At 33.9% G+C, this 24,275-nt stretch overlaps 4 protein-coding genes across 4 annotated transcripts; 1 reads left to right on the forward strand and 3 right to left on the reverse strand.

Annotated features, from left to right (window-relative positions):
- Positions 1 to 1,693: 1,693 nt before the first annotated feature.
- On the reverse strand, positions 1,694 to 2,712 carry LOC135265688 (uncharacterized). The gene is made up of 3 exons (XM_064355655.1): positions 2,580 to 2,712; positions 1,947 to 2,520; positions 1,694 to 1,896 (listed from the first exon to the last, which is right to left on the reverse strand). Exons 1-3 carry the CDS (start codon positions 2,583 to 2,585, stop codon positions 1,793 to 1,795), a joined length of 684 nt encoding a protein of 227 aa, XP_064211725.1. The 5' UTR covers positions 2,586 to 2,712; the 3' UTR covers positions 1,694 to 1,792.
- Positions 2,713 to 6,816: 4,104 nt separating this feature from the next.
- Positions 6,817 to 13,883, forward strand: Vasa (vasa RNA helicase). The gene is made up of 7 exons (NM_001039431.2): positions 6,817 to 6,897; positions 7,054 to 7,118; positions 7,172 to 7,301; positions 7,356 to 7,762; positions 12,178 to 12,585; positions 12,634 to 12,810; positions 12,857 to 13,883. Exons 2-7 carry the CDS (start codon positions 7,071 to 7,073, stop codon positions 13,568 to 13,570), a joined length of 1,884 nt encoding a protein of 627 aa, NP_001034520.2. The 5' UTR covers positions 6,817 to 6,897; positions 7,054 to 7,070; the 3' UTR covers positions 13,571 to 13,883.
- A 1,188-nt stretch (positions 13,884 to 15,071) lies between these two features.
- On the reverse strand, positions 15,072 to 16,898 carry yip2 (yippee interacting protein 2). Its single transcript, XM_963280.4, has 8 exons — positions 16,741 to 16,898; positions 16,517 to 16,683; positions 16,332 to 16,463; positions 16,011 to 16,275; positions 15,783 to 15,958; positions 15,534 to 15,734; positions 15,324 to 15,478; positions 15,072 to 15,271 (listed from the first exon to the last, which is right to left on the reverse strand). Exons 1-8 carry the CDS (start codon positions 16,757 to 16,759, stop codon positions 15,190 to 15,192), a joined length of 1,197 nt encoding a protein of 398 aa, XP_968373.1. The 5' UTR covers positions 16,760 to 16,898; the 3' UTR covers positions 15,072 to 15,189.
- Positions 16,899 to 17,134: 236 nt separating this feature from the next.
- Positions 17,135 to 24,240, reverse strand: blw (bellwether). Its single transcript, XM_961241.4, has 7 exons — positions 24,068 to 24,240; positions 23,594 to 23,830; positions 23,385 to 23,538; positions 20,280 to 20,466; positions 19,912 to 20,230; positions 17,523 to 18,100; positions 17,135 to 17,464 (listed from the first exon to the last, which is right to left on the reverse strand). Exons 1-7 carry the CDS (start codon positions 24,131 to 24,133, stop codon positions 17,350 to 17,352), a joined length of 1,656 nt encoding a protein of 551 aa, XP_966334.1. The 5' UTR covers positions 24,134 to 24,240; the 3' UTR covers positions 17,135 to 17,349.
- Between the last annotated feature and the right edge of the window lie 35 nt (positions 24,241 to 24,275).

The following is a 24,275-nucleotide window of genomic DNA, read 5'->3' on the forward strand; positions in this document are numbered from 1 at the left end:
TACACATTTTTAAATTCAAAAAAATATAGCAAAAAAATCAAAAAATGAAAAGAACAAAATAAAAAAGCTACAAAAGTTTTTGAAAGTATTCATACAGGGTGTTTGTTTATTGAGCTTCACCAAATGGCGCCAAATTTAAAATTACTTCTAACATTTTTTTCTACTTCGGTTTCGTACTGAAGTCATTACGGTACGCTATTTGCGTACCGTAATAATAATTAGAAAACCAGAGTAATTTAGTTGGATAATGTTAACAACCTAATTTTTTGACAATTATCTGAGGGAACTGTTAGTGTCAATCGGCACCTGTTTCAAGTGCATAATTTAATCAAATTAATCAAATACGAATCTTTAGAGGCTTTTGTACCAGCCCTGATATGTGGCCCTTTCGAACATCTCTCGAGTAATGTACAAACATAACTTCAAAAGCCAGTGCAAGTAAGTAATTTGAGATCTCATTATCCTTCAGTCAATTTTCAAATTCCACGTAGTTGCCACAAAAGCCCGTATTTGTTAAGGGATACATTGTAAAACGTTTTGGACACTTTCAAAATACATTTGCACGAATAAATTAATGACGGTCCAAATTATTAATTTCATTTCACTGTCAGCGCGCAAATGTTGTCAACTGCCACAAAATTCCTAAATTTCAAAATTAATTTTTTTTTGATACAAAAAGTGCGAAGTAGAAAAAATACTGTATGATTAAAAGGCATTTTGTCGCACTTATTCTATTAGGGCACTCCTCCCTGCGTTCGTCGTGCCCTAAATTCGTGCGTGCGCCAAAATGCGTCTTATAAAACTCATATCATAATAAATTTATTACATTTCCAATTCACCCTCATCACAAGTGCAGTCGACCGATAGTCATAACAACGACTGATTTATTGAAACAATAATTATTGTTTTGTTAAATAATAAATAAATTAGAGTTCGCAAAGTGTTGCTGTGACGACTTTAAGTACTTGTCCTTTAAAATGACATTTTGCGGAGTCAAAGCAGTTACCAAAGTAACCATTTTAAGGAGCGTGTACCAAAAAATATTAAAAATCCAACTTTACCCATAACTGAGCTACAGAAGGCGGGAACTGAGCTGGGCCACCCTGTAAAGGCTTTCTTTTTTTATTGTTGAAAAACGATTTCAAAACTCTAAAATTGGCAGAATTACCAATTTTTGAAGTAAAAGGTATAAAACCAAAAATAAAAAACTAAATATTTCGAAAACCGCTAAATTTAGGTATAGGGAAAGCTGATAAAAATCTCTTCGAAATACCTTGAGTTATCTAAAACACAATAAAAAACATATTCTATTTAACATAAGAAAGTTTCCCGAGTTCTGGTATAACCGGAATAGAGCCCAACGGGTTGTGGCTTTACCCAATTTCTGATAAATATCACTATCAGAACTTTCTGTATAAACTCCATGACTTAATTGTAAATGTAAATACTATATTTACGTATAAAATATCATAGTTTTTGAGATATTTGGGTTAGTTAGAAAAATATAATAAAAAGTAGACGCACCCGGCACTCCAGAAAATGCAAAAACATTTTTTTTTGCAAACAAAACTTAGCAAATGTTCAAACTAAAATAAATAGATTCCTTTGGAGTACGCACTCGTAGCTCCCCCAAACTGTTTTTTTTTTACAATGGAACTGGACCTAGGTATTAGACAAACTTATAAACTCAATATTACTGTCAATCAACGCAGGCGACACATAGTAGTTTGCGTTCTATAGGTTTATTGTTTTTTCTACGCATTTTTATTACAACAAAATTGAAAAAATGTCTTTAGTTTAAAAGAAAGGGTGTGTTTCGGCACCCGTTGTTGCATCCGCTTGATTTTGAACACTGTTGCGGGTTTCCACTATCACACGAGTAACACGAGCCACAATCTGCAATAAATGAAAAAATACAAAAATTCGAAAATTATTTATAATCATACCTTGGCGCTCATAATTGCCACAATAGACGTAGGGGTAGTTGTTAATGTAGTGGCACCCTCTTGTGTTTCCCCCCGGTTGGATGGACACCACCGGCGAGGTGCACATGTTCGAGCACTCTTTATGTCTCCTTATGAAACACTGATTGTTGCCGTAATCGTCACTGAAGCAAGTTGGGGGATGCAAAACATGACAACACGGAGTTTCCGGTTCGGGCTCTACCGGATTTTCGCAACTGCACTGGTTAAGACAGCCCGTCGAACACTTCAAATTGGAGGCGCAACGAGAACTGCACAAGTTCATGCATGAGGGGCACGTTGTTTTGTCGCAATCGCCGGAGCAGTCCCCATTTAGGGGCTCTGTGATCGCATTTACAGACTGGGTTTTGCAATCAGGACCGGAACAAGCCGGAACTGAACTTTGTTGAGTGTTCCAGGACTTAGACCATGAAGCGCTTTGGACGGGTTGACGTTGAGAGCCTGTGCTCGAAGCGCGATACCAAGAGCGGCTCCAAGAGCCCCCTTCGCAAAGTGTCCATGTTGTTACCAAAAGTAAGATCAATAAGGGAAGTTGCTTCTTTAAGGAAAAAAACTACAGTAAATATCACATTATATGATTAGTTAGTTAATAATTACCGTCATGTTGGAGCGGCAGTTGGACTAGTCGTTTGAACTTGTTTTCTTTAAATTTATACATTTCTATCATTTGATAAAAAATTATTGACAAGGGTTACATCATTTCAATGAACTCTTAATCTTTCAGCTAGTTTTATGAGAGTTGACATTAATAAAATTGCGACTTTTGGTGGCGATAAGCTATTTTTTCGGTGATAAAAATCACTGGACTAAATTGTTTTAATTGATTTATACATTAGAGAAGTGTATTCTATGTTAAAAAAAGGACAAGTTTAGTGCACAACATAGCATAGGGTGAACTATCTAGTGGATTATTTTTTAAATTTTCTTGGATGTAACCAAAAATACTAATTGCAGATAGCACTACTGCGTTAGAAATAATTTATTCAATCAAAATTGGTTTCTTATCTTTTAAATAATGATAACATCCATTACAGTTCCGTAAAAATAGCCACACTACATTTTCTTTCAAAGTTAGTTAAATTATTCATTCTCTTTAAAAAATTAATATCTAATGTAATTTATAGTTTTAAGATCTAAATGATCAATTATTTTACATTTATGTCAATAATTTGGTAATTATTTACTTTTTAGTAATTTGTAATTTTTATTGAATTGGTGAGACAGGTATTAGCTGTTTCGAAACTAAAAAAACGCCAACATCACATTTTCACTCAAAGTTAGCTGTTGTCTAATAGTTCCTAAAGAAACAACTTTAAAGTGTCAAGACAATCACAGTGCTGACAATACTCAACAATGCAATTGTGGATTAATTTTGTAATTTCCTAACAACTGCAGATTTGGTCAGCTGGACTCAATATTAGTGTTTGCATCTTGTATCTCAATAATACATTGTAAAAATATAAATGCTCATCAAATACGAAGAGGGCTTCTTTCATTTTAAAACTATAGATAGTCTAAAATAGTATATTAAAGTATAAGTGGATATTGAGGTCTTTAAAACACGCGCGATTTTTCGTGCACTATGGCGTAGCCAGATTGTCAATAAAAGAAATAACTTATTATTTTAACTAAATGTGTTTTCAAGTAAAAACAGATCGATTAGTATTGCGAGGGAAAGTTCTAAACTAACATATTAATTACATTTTCAGTTTTATCTCCTTGCCGCTAGCTACCCGACATATCTCTATTTTAAGTGTATAAGCTTTAAATTTTTAATGGCATCTTGTACTTTATTAATTTTGTGAAAAAAAAGTTGTAAATCTTTATTTAACTTCACAAGAAAAAAATGTCTATATTTGTTTTTAGGGGTGATTTAATTTAAATTTAATTTAAATAAAAGTCACGTTGATTAGAGTTGCAAGAGATAAAAACCAACTCTTAATGCATTTTTAAGTTTCATCTTCTTACTTACATTTACTTTATAATTTTAAATAGAATAAATTTTAAATAAATTGAAGTTATATTTTGTAAATATACGATTTTTTTTACTGGGCACTTTATACTGCGTGCTTTACTTATTATTTACATTTTTTTAATGTGTAATTTACTGTACCAAAAGTAACGCACAAAATTAATTTTTTTGTTATGATGTTACGAATAATTTTTCAAAAAAAATCATCGAGCATGTGGATTTTATTTCTATAAATGCTAAATTTTGACACCACGGTGACATTTAAGACGCCATTTGTTTTTGACTAATGTATAATGACAATTTTTTCAATTGACAATTGACATTTTTGATTTATGTTTTAGATAGTACCATGTGATCATTTGAATTTATAATTAGAGCAGGCTGTATCGGTTAATTTGGATGAAAAGGCCGATTGTGACAATTAATCAAGCTAAATAATAATGTTCTGGTGGTAATATTCAATTAGAATAAAATTTTCCCCAAGTTTGTACTAGTTTATCTATCACAAAGAAACAAATCTGTAATAAAAATTATGCATGCACTTAAAAAAAATAATAGCTAAAGTAATTTCTACTTTCAATGAGAAATGTAATCATTAATAACTGTTTTATATTTTTTTAATCTTATTAAAAAAAATAAAACGGTAAAATGCGACGTTGGCGGTTTTTTGGTTTTCGAAACAGCTAATAGGTACACATTTTTAAATTCAAAAAAATATAGCAAAAAAATCAAAAAATGAAAAGAACAAAATAAAAAAGCTACAAAAGTTTTTGAAAGTATTCATACAGGGTGTTTGTTTATTGAGCTTCACCAAAGGGATCTCAGTTATTACAAGAGATACGAGGTCGGTTAAATTAGGCCAAAGTTGCGCATTTTTATGCTGAACAGTTAGCTTTGATGTGTCATTTTTAGTTTTTGAATTATTGAGAAAAATCAAAATTTTGTTTTATTTTTAAGCGGAAACCAAAAAAACCAAACGTTTTTAAGTAGGACATTCTTCAGGCACTTTTTTTACAAGAAATCTAAATCTGCTATTGTCTTTTCCAAGACGATCTTGATGTCAGAGTTACAACACTCAACTTTTTTTTATGGAAACCATAGTCGCTTTATGTATTATTGAAAAGTATTTTTCATTCTGATTACAACATGATACGATCGCATCTTACATGCTGATTAAAATTAAGAAGAAATCGTTTTTGCAAGGAGTAAACGTCAGAAACAAAATTGTTGACGTTTTTTTAAAGCACTATTCGCAAAAATGTTTTTTTTTTCTCTATTTTGATCAGCATGTAAGATTTGATTATAACATGTGATACGTTGTTGTAATCAAAAATAAAAACACTTTTCAGAAATATACAGGGTGTTAGAGAGTGGCTTAGCAAAATTTCGTATTTGAATTTGTCATGATCAGACGAGTTAAAAACTCTTAAACCATTTTTACAAAAAGTGCGTACTTTCTTCAGAAAGCGGTTAATTTTTTTTATTAAACAAAATGGAGATGGTGGCGCATGGGCGTTTTGAAAATTTTACAAAATTGTGGCTAATTTATTCATTTGTGTGGGAGGTTCGAATCCTGGTCCTGACGAAATCAATTTTTGTTTTTGTTTTTAGTAAAATTTAACAACAAAACGCAAATTGAAATAGAAAAATAACGTTGATTTACTTCTACTGTTTTGTCAATAATATTAAAATTTACGTTAATTTTTATAATTCTAGTTCAGCGGTTCTCAAAATTTAGGACTTTAATTTCAGAATGACTTTTTTGGAATACTATACATTTTTGATTTACATAAATTTTGCCTAATCGATTTATCTTGCCATTCTCCATTTATTATTAAATTTTTTGTAAACCACTTCAACATCAAGAACGTCTTGTAAAATACGATGACAGATGTAGATTCCTTGTAAAAAATACCTCAAGAATGTCCTAGTTAAAAACGTCTAATACATTTGGTTTTCGCTTAAAAAATAAGAACAAAAATTTTAAAATTTTATAATTCAAAATGACATAAAATATAATTGTATTTTAGGTAATTGTTCAGCATGAAAATGCAACTGACCTCGTATCTCTTATAATAATTCAGATCCCCTTGGTGGAGCTCAAAAAAGGGACATCTTGTACAAATAGCTTTATTTTTTTGTTCTGCTGATTATTCAAAAAAATATATTTATAAAAAACAATTGCCGTTTATAAAATAAGTCAAGGACAAAAGGATAAAGCTTTTTATGTTTAATTGCCAAGATTTTTTCTATTTTACTTTTTTAAATTGCATTTTTTAAAACAATAAACAAAAAAATCGATGTTGTCATTTAAAAAATTATGAATGACGTCACAACTGAAAAACGAATGACGTCATAAATGTCACTATGAAGTTAAAATGTAACTTTTACATAATTAATTTGGCCTGTCCGATGATTTTCTTGAAGGAGGCTATATAACGTCCTTGCCAATAATAAAGATATGAATTTTGTGTGTAACTTTTGATTCAGTATGTATTATACTGATCACGTCTAGTTTTTTTCCTGTGCAAAAATGTATTAAGTACCGACCAGTTATAATTTTATATTGATCAAAATTTAATTGAATATTGATCGCTTTATCACTACCCTTACAAAAATACGTTTGGCTATGAATTTTCTGTGGGCAAATAAATTAATTGAACAGTTGAAAATAAACAGTTGAACGCATGATAGAAAGAATAAAATTAATAATAAATGAGTTTTTGGTAAAATTAGACTCCTACTTCAAAGGAAAGAAAAAAATAACAATGCAGTCCGGATAAATTTAAATGTTTAGTAACTTTTGTTTTCTTATATTGTCATATTTTACCGGCAAAATTCCAAGGCCACCAGACGTCTAGCGAGTCCATGCTTGTTGAAAAACTTGCAGTTGCAAGAGTGTCAAGATACTTAAATTTCTTTCGACCTTTATTTCGATCACAGGTAACAATTTACTCAATTAGTTTCGTTGATTTAAAGCACATTACTTTTATTTTTTGGTAAATAAAAGCAAACTACATCAAACTATTCGTTTATTTTTTGTGCTTATTCAGGTTTTTTTTGTGCTTTGTTCCTGAAGTGCATTTTTCATTGTTGCAGTTCAGTTTGTTCGAAAAATGTGCGACGACGATGATTGGGATACGCCGACGAGTTCAGCCCCTGCGGTAATGATATTTATCAAAATTGATCGAAAAATTTTTAATTGCTTTTGTAATAGTTTTCTGAGCAGAGGGGTGGCGTGATCTCCGAAGGGGGTTGCAAGTTCTCTTCAGGTCGTGGCTTTGTTCCAGCTGAGCGAAACGACGGCCCCTCGTTCGATTCATGGGGGGACAGCAGTAACGATAACGGTAGGTACTTGTTTAATTTTTTTTCCAAAAAGACATAACCTCATTTTCGCGTAGGCTACACAAACGGGCGAAAGCGAGATGATGGTGGTAACGAGTGGGGTGATTCCGGGGGTGGCGGTGGATTTTCTTGGGAAAACAACGACGATTCGGGCGGGGGCAGAGGCCGAGGGGGCCGCGGCGGCCGCGGGAGAGGGGGTGGCCGTGGCGGGTTTGACCGTGGAGGCCGCGGCGGAGGTCGAGGGGGCTTCCGCAATGATTTCGAAAATGGGGATAGGGGCGAACGTGGAGGTCGGGGCGGAGGCCGAGGAGGGGGGCGCGATGGCGATCGTGGAGATGGCGGGGGTGAAGAGAAGAAGAGGGAATTTTATATTCCACCTGAAGTCGAAAATGTTGAGGACTTGTTTACCAGTGGAATAACAACAGGAGTCAATTTTATGAAGTTGGACGAAATTGAAGTCAAGGTATTTCCTTGAAGGTTTTGTTTTTATACAGGTGTTTCACGCATTTTTACGAGGCATACATATTCTGATTCAAACTCGTTTACGAATTTTGAAAAAAAGGGTAGTTTTCTCTAGTTTGTTCATCACACTCATTCCGTTTCTTGATAGAACATAATTTGTTGCTGAAAAGAGCAATTTATGACCACTAATGAAACAGTAATTTGACAACTACACTATCGGACAAAAGTAAGGAAACATTTTGAAAAATATACAATCAATGGTATTTTGAATTTTAAGAGTGTGAATTTTAATTTATTTTACATTAAATGTTAAGGATAGTCTAATCGGTGTGAGAATAGATAGCCTATGCTATGGGTAATTATTATGAGATACTACAAGCTTAAAATATAAAAAAGCCCGATTTTAAACATTATTAAAAAATATTTTAAAATCAAATTTTATTTGATTCTACATGCATATGTCGTAGGCTAATAGTAAAATTAGGCGTATTATGAAAAGCCTAGTCTTATTGTAAACGACTGGGCAAATTGTACAGAATGAATAAATGTCGGTTTTTATAATGCGACTGAAAATTTTAGGCATATTATAAAACGCCTAACCAGTTTTCGTCTTATTGTAAAATACCAATGGTTCTTTAACAGTACGACTAAAACGAACCTAAATTATTTAGGCGTATTATAATGCACAAGTTAGTACTATTGAAATTTATGCTTTGAACATTAAATTTATATTATAAATTATCGTTTTAAAATGCTGGAAGACACAGAAAGCAATACCTTCATTAATAAAGGGTTGTATTATGAAGAAATACAAAAAAAATCCTGTGATAACTAATTAGTATAGAAAAAAAATAACCTTAAAATCAAAACACTACAAGATGAATTGATATTTGTGAAGCTGGTATTTCAGAGGGTGGTAGCCTGATAGCAGTGATAGTAGAACTCAAAATAAGTGAAAAAAACAACTTGTCTTGTCAGAATGTTTACTGTTCTTGAGATATAAATGGATTTTTGTCGACAAATAAATTTAAATTTGTGGTGCAATTTTACTATTGTTTTATTTATTAAACTACCTAACTACAATAGAAGGTGGAATTTTATAAAATGTTTGATAATTTCTTCCGTTCTTTTACAAAACGACTAAATGTCATCAGTCATTTTCTAAGTAGGCACCATGATTTATTCCCTGCATTTATTCATTCATTTTTAATTTGCCCAGGTGTTTATAATATAACTAGGCTTTTTATAATACGCCTGATTTTACTAGCCTACGACATACGTAACACTACACTACACTAAAGTTTACGTAAAAAGTCAATAATTTATGACATAGCCGTTATTAAGTATAATTTTTTGGCACCGTCTGGGCATTGAAGAAATTAGTTTATGAATAACATACTCAGCCAGATTTGACCACACTTCCTTGATTTTATCTATTAAAGATTGTTTGTTGGGAAATCTTTGTATTCGGATTCGACGCCCTACCTCTTCTCATAAGTTCTCAATTGGATTTAGGTCTGGTGACTGGACAAGCCATTACAAAACTTGAATATTATTTTGAAATCACTGACAAATGCGGAAGTGTGTTTGTGGTTGTTATCTTGTTGAAAGATAAAACGAAGGGGCATTTCCCATTCTTGAAGTATATCCCTATAGACGAAACGATCCATATTACCCTCAATAAAGCTCAACGGACCCACACCATTTCACGAAAAACACCCCTACAGAAAAATGCTACTACCATGTTTAAGGCGGCCCCCGAGAACTGTCAAAATGATGTGTTCATACTTTTATACATATTTCAAAAATAGACTACGGAGCAGTACCAAACAAAAAGCAAAATGAATAGAAATCAATTTCCCACAAAAGTGCACATTTTTTATTTAGTACTGAATCCGTTTTCTTGATCTGCTGATCTGAGACTTGGATGCCAAACGCAAGATACTGCACAGATCGGAACAAAAATGTACCATTCATGCACCACATCATTGCAAATATGCATGCAAATTGAACTCGATACCAGCAATAGCAAGGAAAAAACACCTTTAGAAGAGTTTCTTTGAGAATGAGATTTTTTTAAACTTACCGCTTTCAATATTTATTTGCCAATTGGAGGCGCCACAATGGTTTCCGGTTGAAAATTGTTGTCGATTTTGAGATATGTATAAAAGTAAAAACATATTTTCTTGATTTGACGGTTTGACAGTTTTTTTGGGACCGCCTTAATGGTTTTTGAGAAATCGTGAAAACCTGCATTGATGCGCTTAATGAGTAGTGTGAATAAAATGTAGCAAAAGCTGGTATAACAGCTTATATGGTATATGGTTCAAAATGCAACAGATAAGAGGAGGCCATGTGTGATCAAACTGTCGAGAAGTATGTCGAAGCGATGATGTATGACCTTCTAACACCACCGTCGTAGCCCTTGTCACACCATTGACATTTAATTTTGTCGACACACGTTTTTAAGCTCACATCCTCTTCCCGTTTTTGAACCATATGGTAGTTTTATCTCTCTTTTTCCCATAAAATAAAATATGAATTCAGTCTATTTTTTCTTATTACAAGTAAAATCATTTACTTAATATAGAGCTGTAGTTGAGACGTTTAAGGCTCTAGACCCTCTGGGAGCTGGCGCATACGTTTTACGTGTAAACTGTTTTCACTGTTTAGGAAAGGAAACTGTTTAAACGAGCGACAGATCCGTCAAGATAATGGATAAATGCTTCGAATTCGAAAACGAAAGAATAACAACCAAAATTACGGCAATATAAAATATAAATCAAGACAAACTCTACACTTGAAAAAAATGCCTAAAAGTGAGTAAAAAGCTTGTTCAAAAACTTGACAGAAAAATTACAATAGTCATTTGGACTAAGCGGCACTTTGATTTTGGATTCCATAGTCAACTTGATGAACAAACATTTTTGAACACATTGTATAAAAGTATAAACACATCATTTTGATACTTCTTGGGTGCTGTCTTAATCATATTCAGAATTTTATGCCATGTTATACAGTCTGATCCAGAAAAACTGAGTTTGTTGGCAACAGATCTGAAAGTATTTTTGTTCGTAATTTGCAACACTAGATTTGATTTTTCGTGACAATTATTTGACGTATAACCCCACGAGATGGTTGAATTATAGTTAACAGGAAGCGTATTTTAATTCAGTATTGCTATTATTAGACTCAACTAATCGAGATCAGTCTGTAAAAATTAACCTTATATGTTTCTGCCAAACTGCATTTTTTTTATATAAAAGTATACTTATTTTAGAACGGAAGTGTTTAAACTTTTTTCTCCTTTTAAAAGGATTTCCCAAAGTCAAAATTTTGGTGAAAAATTGGGTACAGCTTAAATTTTTTTGTTTTTTATTTTTGTTCGTAGAGATTTCGTTAAAATTGTGTTGTTTCGAACACGTTATTATCGAATAACTGAGAACATATATTACCGCCTTGGGTCTAACGACGAAATGCAGTGCTTATGTTAGCAAAGGTATAGAGAACACAATGAGTTCAAAGTTTGAAGTTTTTTTAAATTTTTCAAGTTTAGTTTTAAAATTGGCACATTTTCAATTCTTTCGTCAAATGCCGTGCAACCAGACACCCTTATTTAATCACGTCTGTCTCCATTCATGATTATTTAGCATTTCGTCTAGACACAACTTGAAACTAAACATGGGCTCCTTCATAGCTACTCGTAATTTTACTAGACTTACGTTTCAAAAATCATGTCTCTCTTTTAGTAAAGAAAAGAGCTTCTGCGTCTACTTTACCAAAGTTGTTGTATAATTGATTTCAAATTAAGAAAAAAATTCTGTGAAACACTTGTTTACCTTTTATTGCCTATTATAAATTATATCTTTTTTACCATTGTTTTGACTGTAGTTAGACAATGCTTAAACTATGTAAATACTAAGTAGTAAAGATTGCCTCTGAATGCCAAAGTTGCCTCAGTAAGGCCTTATCCAAGCCAAAAAACTGATCCAAATGAAATTCACTTTTTGGCTTTTTTAATAACCAATAAGTTGTAGTTTAATTTAACATTATGTAATTAATTATTTAATTTTTGTTTGATTTATTTTTTTAATTCAAGCAGTTAAAATTAAATTTCACACTGATGTGATAATTTTGCCGATCAGTGTATAAACATCCATGCATATAATTACACAAGAACAAATTATCAAAAAATTATCACTATTTATGTAATTAATTACTGTTGAATTTTTTTGCTGACCTTTAATTTTTAACATTTTCTTCAAAATAAATTATGAACTACAACTGCCAACTTTTTATTAAAATTACTACGAATTAATTTACTAGTGATGCCAACTTAAAATTGTGTGACGTCCGTTTAAAAAATAACAGACTTTACACATTGCACTGTGACTTTAATTGTTTTTTTATGATTAGGTGACTGGTAATGATGCTCCACCACCGATCACTTCTTTCGAAACTTCGGGTTTAAGACCTCACTTGTTAGAAAATGTGAAAAAATCTGGATATACGAAGCCAACGGCGATTCAGAAATATGCAATTCCTGTCATCTTGAGCGGTCGGGATCTTATGAGTTGTGCACAAACTGGATCTGGGAAAACTGCTGCTTTTATGTTACCAATTATTCATAATCTCTTAAGTGATAAGAATCCTCCTAACACAGAAAACAATTGTGCACAGCCTGTAGTTGTGATAATGTCGCCTACTAGAGAATTGGCAATACAGATCGCCGACCAAGGCAAAAAATTCGCTTACAATTCGACTGTGAAAGTTGCTGTTATTTATGGAGGAACTTCGACAAATCATCAACGTGGCCGCATTCTGGTAGTTTTTATTTTTTAAAAATGTCTTGGTTTATTGTTAATTTTTTAGGGTGGTTGTCACATTTTGGTTGCGACACCTGGCCGACTTAAGGATTTTGTAAATCGTGGAAACGTATCATTCAATTCTCTCAAGTATTTTGTCCTTGATGAAGCCGATCGGATGTTAGACATGGGTTTCCTTGGTGATGTTGAAGAGATGCTAAGCCATCAGTCAATGCCTGCGACTGTAAGTCTCAAATAAATGGCGTAAAAAAAATTAAATTAAAACTTAGGGCGAACGTCAAACTTTGATGTTTTCCGCAACATTTCCCGAAGAAGTTCAACAACTCGCCGGGAAATTTCTTCTCAACTACATCTTTATTGCCGTGGGAATCGTCGGCAGTGCATGCACCGATGTCGAACAGAAATTCTTCCAAGTCAGTAAATTCGACAAGAGGTCGAAACTCGTTTCGATTTTGGAAAAAGCGCCAAACGAACGTACGCTCATTTTTGTGGAGACGAAGCGAAACGCTGATTTCTTGGCCACTTTCCTCAGCGAGCAAAATATTCAATCTACTAGCATTCATGGCGATCGATACCAAAGCGAGAGAGAAAAGGCATTGCTAGATTTCAAGACTGGCCATAGAAAAGTTCTTGTCGCTACTGGAGTTGCGGCTAGAGGTCTCGATATCAAAGACGTCCAGCATGTTATTAACTACGATTTGCCTAAATCCATTGATGAATACGTGCATAGAATTGGAAGAACTGGTCGTGTTGGGAATAAGGGCAAAGCTACGAGCTTTTTTGATGAAGACCAGGATCGGAATCTCGCGTCAGATCTTGCGAAAATCCTCTCGCAAGCTAAGCAAGAAATACCGGAATGGTTGGGTAGTAAAAGTTACGGCGGTTCTGCCGACCAGTTTGGTGGCAGAGATATTCGAGGTGATGATTTTGGGCGTGGACAAGATTTTTCCAATGCCGCTGTTCAAGAAGAAGAGGTGTGGTAAGGCATTACACACGTTTTGTCCAGTTTTTCACATTGCGTGACATTTAAGTTTTGTTATGTTCCTAGGTTAGTTTAAAACGTTTATTGAAGACAAGTTTCTCTATGAATTATAGTATTTTTGTTTTGTTTTTGAATGTTCAGTTAAATTTTTAGTTCTAAGTACGTATTCAGTTTTAGTAGTATTTTAAGTTTTGTTATTCTACCAACGTTAAGCTGTGATACTTGACTTATGGGATTATTAGTCATTAGTATCCTCTTGTTTTGTAGCTTTTAATAGCATTCCAAATTACGTCAATAAATATTTTTTACAATTATTGTCGAACTACATAATTTTTATTCCCGATAAGATAAAACTACATATATCTAAAAGTTAGAAACGTTCCCGTCTTCGATAGTTCCGTTAATGTTATTGTTAATGATGCAGTTGTTCCATTACCATCCAAGCTCTCAGAAAAAATGGTTGTATTTGTAAACGGTGAACACAGCAAACAAAAAAAATACAGATAGAAGAGTATTAAATTCTCAGTAGTAAGATATGAATATAATGCAAAAATTTTATCGTAAACTATATTAAAAAAAAAGTTTAAACTTTTACCAATTGGCACAGTGCCTCATATTTAGCAAAACATTGCGAATACGGTTTTAAATACAAGAAAAATTTTAGGAAGAATAGTACAAAACAGTATGCGAGACCATTTCCCTACATTCAATAATTTGGGTCCCAAAGTCGTTTGAAGACACTCGAGCGACGGATTTGCTTCATTTTCCCAATGGAAAATTAATTTATACCTAAACCGTTGAAGGTAGAAATGGGTACCGGGCTTTTTTGTAGAAAATTTAATTCTCTACAACTTTGTTCCTTACACTTTTTTATCTTCAACCGTATTCGCAGCGTTCGCAAAAATATAAGGTGACACGCAAATTGATGATTATAAGTGATAATTCTTTGCGCACTGTCGCATATCAAAACGCTGGGAAGACGGTTGAAGATACAAAAAAGTGTAAGGAACAAAGTTGTAGAGAATTTCTCATAAAAAAGTAGGGACACCGTATTTTAAATTTTAAATGTTTTATTCTCTTGCGTCTTATGAAAAGTTTAGACGTCAGTTTTTCTCAATCTGTTAAGAGTACAAAGCTCAACATTTCTGCATTTTTTCAAAGTAATTCACTAATTACGCGGCAACTCCTAGCTGATTTAAATTAGTGCTAATAACTCTAATAAGTAATAACACACTGTACAACATACCTAAAAATGAAAATTTTTGGTCGTTTGGAACTGGATTATTGACATAGAATTTACAGAAAGAGCTAAAGACTATTAGCAATAAATAAATGTCTGAAGTGTAAATAATAATTAACATTAGCTTAGTCGGAACAACGCTTAACTGTAAAATGAATTTTAGTAGCATTTGTGATAAATGTTGCACGTCTGTTGTACAACTTTTTTGGGTTCAGAAAATCCTGCGATTTTGTATCTCGTTTTGTCTCCAAAGTAATAAAACTTTTGATAAAAATAGTTTATTATGATAAGTATGGTATTATGAAATGTACAAATAAAAAGATAAATGTTTTTGCCTTAATCTTACATAAGTGATAACTTGAAATATTTATATAACGGAATTACAAAGCTTCAATCATGATAGCGATACCTTGTCCGCCTCCAATACATGCTGATCCAATTCCAAATTTGGCCTTCCTTCTCCTGTAGAATTTTAACAATTAATTTATTAATGAAATAATAAACGTAAACCCACCTCAATTCATGCACCAAATGTGCAGTTATTCTGGCACCAGAAGCACCCAAAGGATGTCCAAGAGCAATCGCTCCACCATCCACATTCAGTTTATTGATATCCAGTTTCAAGTCTTTGGCACAGGCAAGTGTTTGTGCCGCAAAAGCCTCGTTGATCTAATAAATAAAAATAAGTAAATAATTCCGACAATTTTAATTTCATTAAACTCACCTCAATTAGGTCAATATCATCGAGAGTTTTGCCACTGGCTTTAAGCACATTTCGGATGGCTGGTGCTGGGCCAATGCCCATAATGGTGGGGTCAACACCAACGGCAGAAAAAGCCACAATTCGAGCCAAGGGTGTCAGATTGTGTTTGCTTGCCGCTTGTTCACTGGCCACGATAACGGCACCTGCACCGTCACAAATGCCCTAAAATTGCAATTAATACCACAATTTACACAAAAAATATAAACTTACAGATGCCGAGCCTGCGGTAACCAAACCATTTTGTTTAAACAAAGTTGGAAGTTTCTTAAGGCCGTCTAACGTAGTTTGGGGGCGCGGATGCTCATCAACCTCCAAGTTGACGGTTTCCTTTTTCACTTTAATGGGAACAGGGGCGATTTCTTCTTTAAATCGGCCGCCGTCTTGTGCTATAATTAACAAATGGGTAACGTGTACAATCAAATTAAATTACACACGCACCAGCTTTCCATAACTGTTGAGATCTCAAAGAAAATTCGTCGACTTCGTCGCGTGTGATATTAAATTGTGCTCCCAATTTTTCGGCTGTAAGAGCCATCGGCATTTTGCAGTAGGAATCAGTCAAGCCGAGCCACAGCGAGTCCTCCAGTACGATATCCTGGCCGAGGGGAACCCCAAACCGGACGTTTCTGGCAGTGTGTGGAGTTTGGGACATGTTGTCTGTACCTCCGGTTAGGGAAATTTCAGCAGCGCCTGTTAAAATATCCTGCGGAAGGAAAAAACTAACTTTCGGTGTTATTCAACAATTTTAATTAATCATGCCTGAACTCCATTTACTATAGACTGAAAGCCGGAACCGCAAAGTCTATTGACGAGGAAAGCAGGCCGTTCTTGAGGAATGCCGCATCTCAGGGCCGTATGCCTTGGAATGAAAGCACCATCCGCTGAAGAACTCTTGAAAATGTTATAGTTTTATTCCTTGACTTAACATTTGCAAAAAGACTCACGGTTAATACGTTACCGACGACTACGGTATCGATTAATTCCGGTTTTACGTTTCCAGAAGCCAGGGCTGCTTTCGCAGCAACAGTTTGGAGTTCCACGGCTGAGGTTTTTGTGAATTTGCCACCATAGGTACCGAAAGGGGTACGTTTGGCTGCGACAATTACCACACCTAAAATTTATTTTTTATTTGAGCGCTTATAAACTTATAACCAATAATTGATTGCACCTTTAACTAAAGCGGTCATCTTTACAACAATTTCTAAATATCACTAAACACGCTGTAAAATATAGATGTTTTTATAGCAGAATCGGTGTGATTATGGCAAGGTACACAGGACGCGGGCAAAAGTCCAAAGTTCTCGCAGAAAAATTAAAAGTAATGGTACCGTTATAAATACATGCTGATAAAGTTTTGAGTTGTTTGTTTCTCTTATGTTGGTATTTGTTGGGTACTTTTAAATCCGGGAAATACAACGTGAGACAAACGTACTGCAACAGTAAGTGACAAGTCATTTTTTTAAATTAAAACCACGTCACACAGATTAACGAAAAAGAGGTCAAGTTGAAGTGCAGCATCACCTGATCGTATTTGCCCAACTTTTGGGAAGAAAAAAACACAATACTGTTTAACGTTTATTGTGACAAATGATATTAAAAACAAGATGCCGTAAACCTTCAAGATAATTAATTGCGATTTTTTACCTATACAATTCACAGAGTTTTAAAACTATGGCGGGCCTAGTCTAAAACGGTTCAACGGCTTATTTTTAGTTGACTTTTGTACAAAATATCAACTAGAAATAAATAATGACTTATGAATATTACATCAATTGTTTTAACCAGAGAAGGTTGAAATGAAATCGGAGACGATCTTCTTCAACTGGGCATCGGTTTCGTCTGTAATTTTGCCTTCCTTGGCAATGCTCTGAAGCACGGCTTGATGATTTGTTCTGAAAGAGTAAATAATAAAATGTACCGTGTCCGTAACTTTGTAATTTTAATACTCACTTCACGTGTTGCGAGAATTCCTTTTCGAAAACAGTGATTTTCGAAGGATCCAATTTATCAAGATGTCCCCTAACTCCGCAATAGATCACGGCAACTTGTTCCTCAATAGCCATCGGCACGTACTGTCCTTGCTTCAACAATTCAGTCAACCTGACTCCTCTGTTCAAGAGCTGTTGGGTGGCGGCATCCAAATCGGAACCGAACTGTGCAAAGGCTGCTACTTCACGATATTGGGCCAATTCCAGTTTCATTGAACCGGCGACTTGTTTCATGGCTTTGGTTTGAGCGGCGGAGCCTACGCGCGAGACGGACAAACCGACGTTGATGGCCGGTCGAATACCCTTGTAGAACAATTCCGTCTCCAAGAAGATTTGACCGTCAGTGATGGAGATCACATTGGTGGGAATGTAAGCGGACACATCACCGGCTTGAGTCTCGATGACGGGCAAAGCGGTCAAGGAGCCTCCACCGTGGGCATCGGACATTTTGGCGGCACGCTCCAACAAACGGGAGTGGAGGTAGAAGACATCGCCAGGGTAGGCCTCACGACCTGGGGGACGACGCAACAGCAGCGACATCTAAACAAATTGTTATTAACACCAAGTACAGTTGTTCCCACACTGTTTGAACTGTAGTAAATAATAAGTCGAGCATCCGAATTACCCTTAAAGGCATTGGTAACTTAAAAAAACAACTTTGTTTTACATAGTAGTACTGAAAACGCTTATTACAGTACGTTTCTTTGTATCTGCTCTCTTATTCGAGTAAATCTGATAACTCGAGTAATTTTGACACTGACAAAGTTTATTAAAACGACAAAATTTCTCAGATATTTTCGCGAAATTCAAGACTAAATTTAGGACAGAAGGAAGTCGAGAAAATAACTATTTTTTTATTTTGTGGAAGATGCGTGGAAAATGTTCAAATATCTGTCAGATTTTTGGAGATTTAGAAAGTTCAGTGATAAGAGGATTGTGTAATGAACTAATGAGAGACGGTTACGACGTCAAGATTTTGAAGCGATTGTCTCCCTTATTTTTCATCGCAGGAAATTTTTTAAAAAGACCTACGGACATAAAATGAACCATATTTTCAATTTCCGTTAAAACACAAAACATAAAATAAACTATTAATGCCTTTAAGGGGGAGAATATCCACCCTATTTTTACAACCGTTTTAAGTAACATTTTCAATGACCAACTGTTTCAAGCAATGCAAAAGAATTCGGGTTTTAAAAAAATTTGGAAATTTGATAAAAAAAAAACTTTGAAAATTTCTATTAATGTTCTTTCAGTTATTCTTTAAGTATATTATTTTCTCCTACACATAATTCAATTGTGTTCCAATTACATCAATGAAATTTATACATATTAGATGTTTCAAAACAATATAAATGCCAACGTCGCATTTTGTTAGAAAGTTAGTTGTTATAAATTATTCATGCACTTCAAAAAGTTCTCGGCTAACTTACTTAAAAAAATACTTCGGTAAAATGCGACGTTGGCATTTCTTTAGTTTTTATAATTTTTCTTTCGCCAACTACCCCTCTTCGGTAAAAGATTTGTTAAAAAGAACCTATTCGATATATTTTTCCAAAAAAAAATTCACTACGATTAAAGGACCTTGGACAAATTAAGCTTTAAAATATTTAGATTTCAGTAAAAAAATTAAAATACAGAAAAAAAATGCTCATCTTTGTAAAAAGTAACGACATTTTACCTTCCAAGTTTATTATTTTTACAAAGAAAATTAATTTAAGGTGTTGTGAAAATGATTTGATATATTAAAATTTGAAGTTTGTTAATAAATTCCGCCTCCAAAGTTCAATAATAAAAATAGGTAGTATTTGGGCTCAAAAATTAATAATATTTGAATAAACAATAAAATAGTAGGTATATTACATAACGAATGTACAGTGTTTGATATCGTCCGAGTGAGAATCTTGAGCGGAAAGCTCTCAAGCATACGATAGACCATTTTTTTGTCCAGTCAGAGCCCAACAGTACAAGCGACCAATTGTAAAATTTACCTTTACATTGCCAATATCTGGTTTATCCCAACGACAGACACAATTTAAGTGTGTTCAACGAGCTGCAAAATGGTTTGCCTAAGAGCTTTTGCCGCACATCTTTATTTTAATCACTTTAGTAACTTTATCAAAAAATAGGATAGATAGAAATAGCCACTTTATCTAAATGAAAGAATCCCCTTAACAATATAGGCATTTGGATTGTGGTAGAAAATCCAAATTCTGTCGTGTTGCTACATTTGAACCTCAGGGCTAACCACCCCAATATTCTTATTGTTAATAGTAATTCGGGTACTTGTATTAAAATTTAAGTCAGTTAAAAACCGTAGAGGATACTTTAGTTAACTACTGTTTACATACTTGACGGTAGGCTACAGCCTGTTTCGACAAATCGTCGTAGATGATGAGGGCGTGTTTGCCGTTGTCACGGAAATATTCACCCATGGCGCAGCCTGAATAAGGCGCCAAGTACTGCAAAGGAGCGGCGTCGGAAGCCGTAGCTGAGACAATAATAGTGTAATTGATGGCTCCAGTGTCAGTCAATCGTTTCAAAATTTGGGCAACGGTTGATCTCTTCTGGCCAATGGCGACGTAGATACAATACAATTTTTTCTTTTCATCGTCGGCGTCATTGAAACGCTTTTGATTGATGATGGTGTCAATGGCGAGCGCAGTTTTACTAAATTTCTATATGAATTAAAAATTTCATAAAAGTGTTATTAACGTACCCAGTTTGACGGTCACCAATGATCAATTCACGCTGACCACGACCAATAGGAACGAGAGAATCGACGGCTTTGATACCAGTCTGCATTGGCTCCCTGACCGAAATTCTGGGGATAATTCCTGGAGCTTTGATACCCACACGGAAACGTTGTTTGGTGTTGATGGGGCCCTTGCCGTCGATGGCGTTACCTAACAGTATATTATATATAAACTATATAAAATTGAAAAGGAGGGATATTGCTAAACAAACGTTGTACCGCATTGTAGGGTTTAATTACTTTTACACATTACATTATTTCTTAGTGGTTGCAGAATGCATTCATTTGTAACGCTTTGATGCAATTTATTATTTAAATAACAAATAAAATCATATTTTTTACCAACAGTTAAACTAATCACAATTCTATTCATCTGTGTGTAGCTTATTATTATTATTATTATTATTGTTATGAGTCTTTTATACAAAGCATTTTGTCGCACGCATGCGGGGAGTACCATAAAAAAATAAGAGTGACAATTTGCCTTGAATACCAGATATAGTATTTTTCGATTTGTCCCTCTTTTATCAAAAAAACTAGGGAATTAATACTGCTATTCTCTAACTTCTATTAATACGTTAAATGTAATATGTTAAATGTAAAAATGTTATAATGTAAAAATTATAATATGTTATAATTCGTGTATCGTAAACTCTTGTCCTCTGTTAGTACCATTCAACAGCAACAATAATTTAACAATTTGGGATTTATTTTCAAATTAATAAGAAATTAAATGTGCAATCCGTGAATAAAACTAACAAACATTCTAGAAACGATTCTAGCTGTTGTATTTATGTGTTCACTTTTATTACGGACAATGACAATCTGAAATTCCTTCATATTCGATCTAATTGTTCTACTAGAAGGGACTTATTTGTCATGTTATTGACTTCTAAAGAATTAACCAAATTGGAGAGTTTTTGTAAACTGTAATTTGCATGTATTAGACACAAGCGTGTTAATTTTAACAGACAAAAAAGCTTAACAAATTAAAAATTTCCAAAAAAATTTGGAAAAAGTAACATATCGGAATGTGTACCCACACCTGTGGGTACAAAAAAATTAACAGTGAAAGAAACAATAAATTTAAATAATTTAAAACAACAATGGAAAATGTTGCAATGAATATGAAAATAAAACAAACTAATTATTAAACACTGAACGACTCGTTTGTACAAAAAAAAGAGAACAGTGATAATAATAAATACGAATTTTGCAAAATAGAAAAGTACTTGATAAATTTTCTTTCTTACGTAGTAAAATTAACTCACGTATTTCTGATACGCCCTGTATTAATCACACGGGGTGAGTTATCTAACGCATAAAATTCCTATTTTTAAAGGTCACTTTAAAAAAAATTAAAAGAACAATGGCCACTTATGAAATAAGACAAGAACTAAAAGATAAAAACGTTTCTATGTAATTACTAATTATTAAAGCAGTGTCAGCGATTAGAGATTTAAATCTAAAATTTAGACTGAATTTTTGAAAAAAGTTTATTTAAGGCATCTTATTCGGAAATAAAATTAACTAGACGCCCTCTGGTGATGACTTTTAAACTATGTCGAAAACAATAAAAAAAAATTCCTAATTCCACATTAATTGACATCTAATAAATTGTTTAACAATTTTGCGTGTATAGTGTTAATTGTTTACATTGGAGAGAATCACTTTAATAGTACGTGGTGGTAAATACTGGGTTTGATTTTGGTTCTGCGGTTTTTCGTGGTATAAAGTGTTTATTGTTGGAATTTGAAAGTGGATAAAAAGTGAGAAAGATTTAAATTTTCATTACAAAGTGTTATCAAACAGTTGTCTAATTAAAGACTATAGTAATGGATCACAGCGAACACAAAGTTGGGCTCAAGAAACCAATAAATTAGTGAAGTTTGTGAATTTTAGGTTAGAATTTTTCCACTGATAAAATCATGAAATACTTCGATAAATCAACAAAACTACAATTAAGATTAACAACTGCTAATACACTTAAACGTAAATTATGCCAAAAGGTAGGCTTTTCAATGTCTTTGTAATAATTTTCCAATAAAGAAAGTGAACCAAAAAGTCATCGTTATTCGTGTTTTCTACAAAAAAATCATATTTCGAATCTGACTTCAAAATTAAAAAGAAGGCTCAACTAAAACGTAATAAAACACAATTTTAAATATTTTGTTAATTCTTTAGAAATCAATGATTTGACAAATACTCGTACGTCTTATACAAGAAAGAACATTATGTATTTACATTTATGCCTTGTAAGAGAATAATTACCTCGAAAATGAATTTTCTTAGATGTCCATTTCACCTAAAATGTCTCTTACATAATTCGGTAAAATCTGGACTTTCAAATTTGTAATATTCATTTGAAACTCTTATTTTTTTGACTTTCAACAATAACTTTTATTCTTTCAAATCTTGTTTCTTAGTTTTATTTTGCATATAAATTCGCTCCAGCTAAATAATTTGAATTCTGCTCAGAAATTGTCCGGAAATAAAAACGTGATTTTCATCCTTGAAATAAGAACATTCATCGTCTAGTTCTGCATTTATCTTTTGTTCCCTTTTTACGTTTTTGTGACGCTAAGCTCGAATTAATACTTTTAATATTTTCGAAAAAAATATTGGAATTGTAATTGGATCCAATAACTGGTGTGCAATGCGTCAAAAATCAAAATCGACTTCAATTATCGCAACAATTAATTTTTTTATTTGATGGGAACACACAAATCTATTTATTACTCTCTATTGTAGAATTTCGAAAATGCCAATTTACCAAATTATCTTTTCTATATCAGGTGTTTCAAAAGTAGCGGACTGGCACTTTGACGCAGACGTTATGCAATACAAGCCTTTAGAATTGCTTATCAGCAAATACAAAATTTATGGGAAAAAATATAAGAGATTTAAAAACTGCAAAGCCTAAAGTTTTTGGGTAATTTTATTGCGTGAGGTGCGGATTGTTTGATCAAGATGTCAGAAAACTTATTTACCAATCTTATAAAACTATATTAAACTATTTTTTTGTATAATTTTGGCCTAGTAAAATACAAAAATATGTGACAAACATACCCAAAGCATCTACTACACGTCCCAAAAGTTCATCGCCTACGGGAACATCGACGATAGCCCCCGTTCGTTTGACGATATCGCCTTCCTTGATGAGTTTGTCGTTACCGAAGACTACGACACCGACGTTATCAGGTTCCAAGTTAAGGGCCATACCCTACATATTGGAAATAATAGTCAAATATTCCCGTAAAGTGACAATTTATAATCACCTTAAGGCCTGATGAGAATTCCACCATCTCATCGGCTTGGATGTTTTTGAGCCCATAGACACGAGCGATACCATCACCAATGCTCAATACGCGTCCAGTTTCGTCAAGATCGGCTTTAGGGGCAGCCCCCAGGATGCGTTCTTCCAAAATCGAGGAAATCTCAGCGCCGCGGTTATTGGGGGTGACATGGAGTTTTCGGGCAGCAACTGACGTGGCTGGGAAAGCCACCCCCGCGACCTTGTCACAAAAAATGTACTTTTACACTTGCCGAAACGATTACATAACGCATCCACCATTATCGCAAAAGCGGACACTACAAAGGTCATTATCGTAAATCGCGACTGTTGTATAATTTGTTAGTTTCCATCGGATCTTGGACGAGGTGTTAAATTCAAAGAAAGAAAAAACGAGATTATGTCACCCGGTGGTGGTTACGTAAAACTTGGATTTTTTGTGGAGAAAAGTGATCATTACCTGTGCGACATTATTCGGCAAGCGGCGTGCCACTGAAGCAGCCAGACGAACGGAAAGAAGGGACATTTTTCTTGTTTTATTCCCAGCACTTAACACGATATTTCAGGCTGCAAAGGGCGATCAGATTGTCTGACCCACAATGCAACGCGGCGGAAGTGCCAACTACAGTGACATCTTTCGTCCAAAGATTACAAATTGGCGGGATTTT

Source organism: Tribolium castaneum, chromosome 3, assembly GCF_031307605.1.
Source record: "Tribolium castaneum strain GA2 chromosome 3, icTriCast1.1, whole genome shotgun sequence".
Taxonomy (NCBI): Eukaryota; Metazoa; Arthropoda; class Insecta; order Coleoptera; family Tenebrionidae; genus Tribolium; species Tribolium castaneum.

What these genes read in the sequence shown, in the direction of transcription:
- blw (XM_961241.4), bottom strand. Translation starts at nt 24,133, where the DNA reads ATGTCCCTTCTTTCCGTTCGTCTGGCTGCTTCAGTGGCACGCCGCTTG. An exon ending in ACGTGTAGTAGATGCTTTGG is followed by an intron (nt 20,467 to 23,384) that starts GTATGTTTGTCA and finishes ATATACTGTTAG; the next exon opens with GTAACGCCATCGACGGCAAG. An exon ending in ATTGGTGACCGTCAAACTGG is followed by an intron (nt 20,231 to 20,279) that starts GTACGTTAATAA and finishes ATAGAAATTTAG; the next exon opens with TAAAACTGCGCTCGCCATTG.
- yip2 (XM_963280.4), bottom strand. An exon ending in CTATAGTAAATGGAGTTCAG is followed by an intron (nt 16,276 to 16,331) that starts GCATGATTAATT and finishes TTCCTTCCGCAG; the next exon opens with GATATTTTAACAGGCGCTGC. An exon ending in ATGATATTGACCTAATTGAG is followed by an intron (nt 15,479 to 15,533) that starts GTGAGTTTAATG and finishes TTTATTTATTAG; the next exon opens with ATCAACGAGGCTTTTGCGGC.
- Vasa (NM_001039431.2), top strand. Translation starts at nt 7,071, where the DNA reads ATGTGCGACGACGATGATTGGGATACGCCGACGAGTTCAGCCCCTGCG. An exon ending in GGACAGCAGTAACGATAACG is followed by an intron (nt 7,302 to 7,355) that starts GTAGGTACTTGT and finishes ATTTTCGCGTAG; the next exon opens with GCTACACAAACGGGCGAAAG. An exon ending in ATCAGTCAATGCCTGCGACT is followed by an intron (nt 12,811 to 12,856) that starts GTAAGTCTCAAA and finishes ATTAAAACTTAG; the next exon opens with GGCGAACGTCAAACTTTGAT.
- LOC135265688 (XM_064355655.1), bottom strand. An exon ending in TGGCAATTATGAGCGCCAAG is followed by an intron (nt 1,897 to 1,946) that starts GTATGATTATAA and finishes CATTTATTGCAG; the next exon opens with ATTGTGGCTCGTGTTACTCG.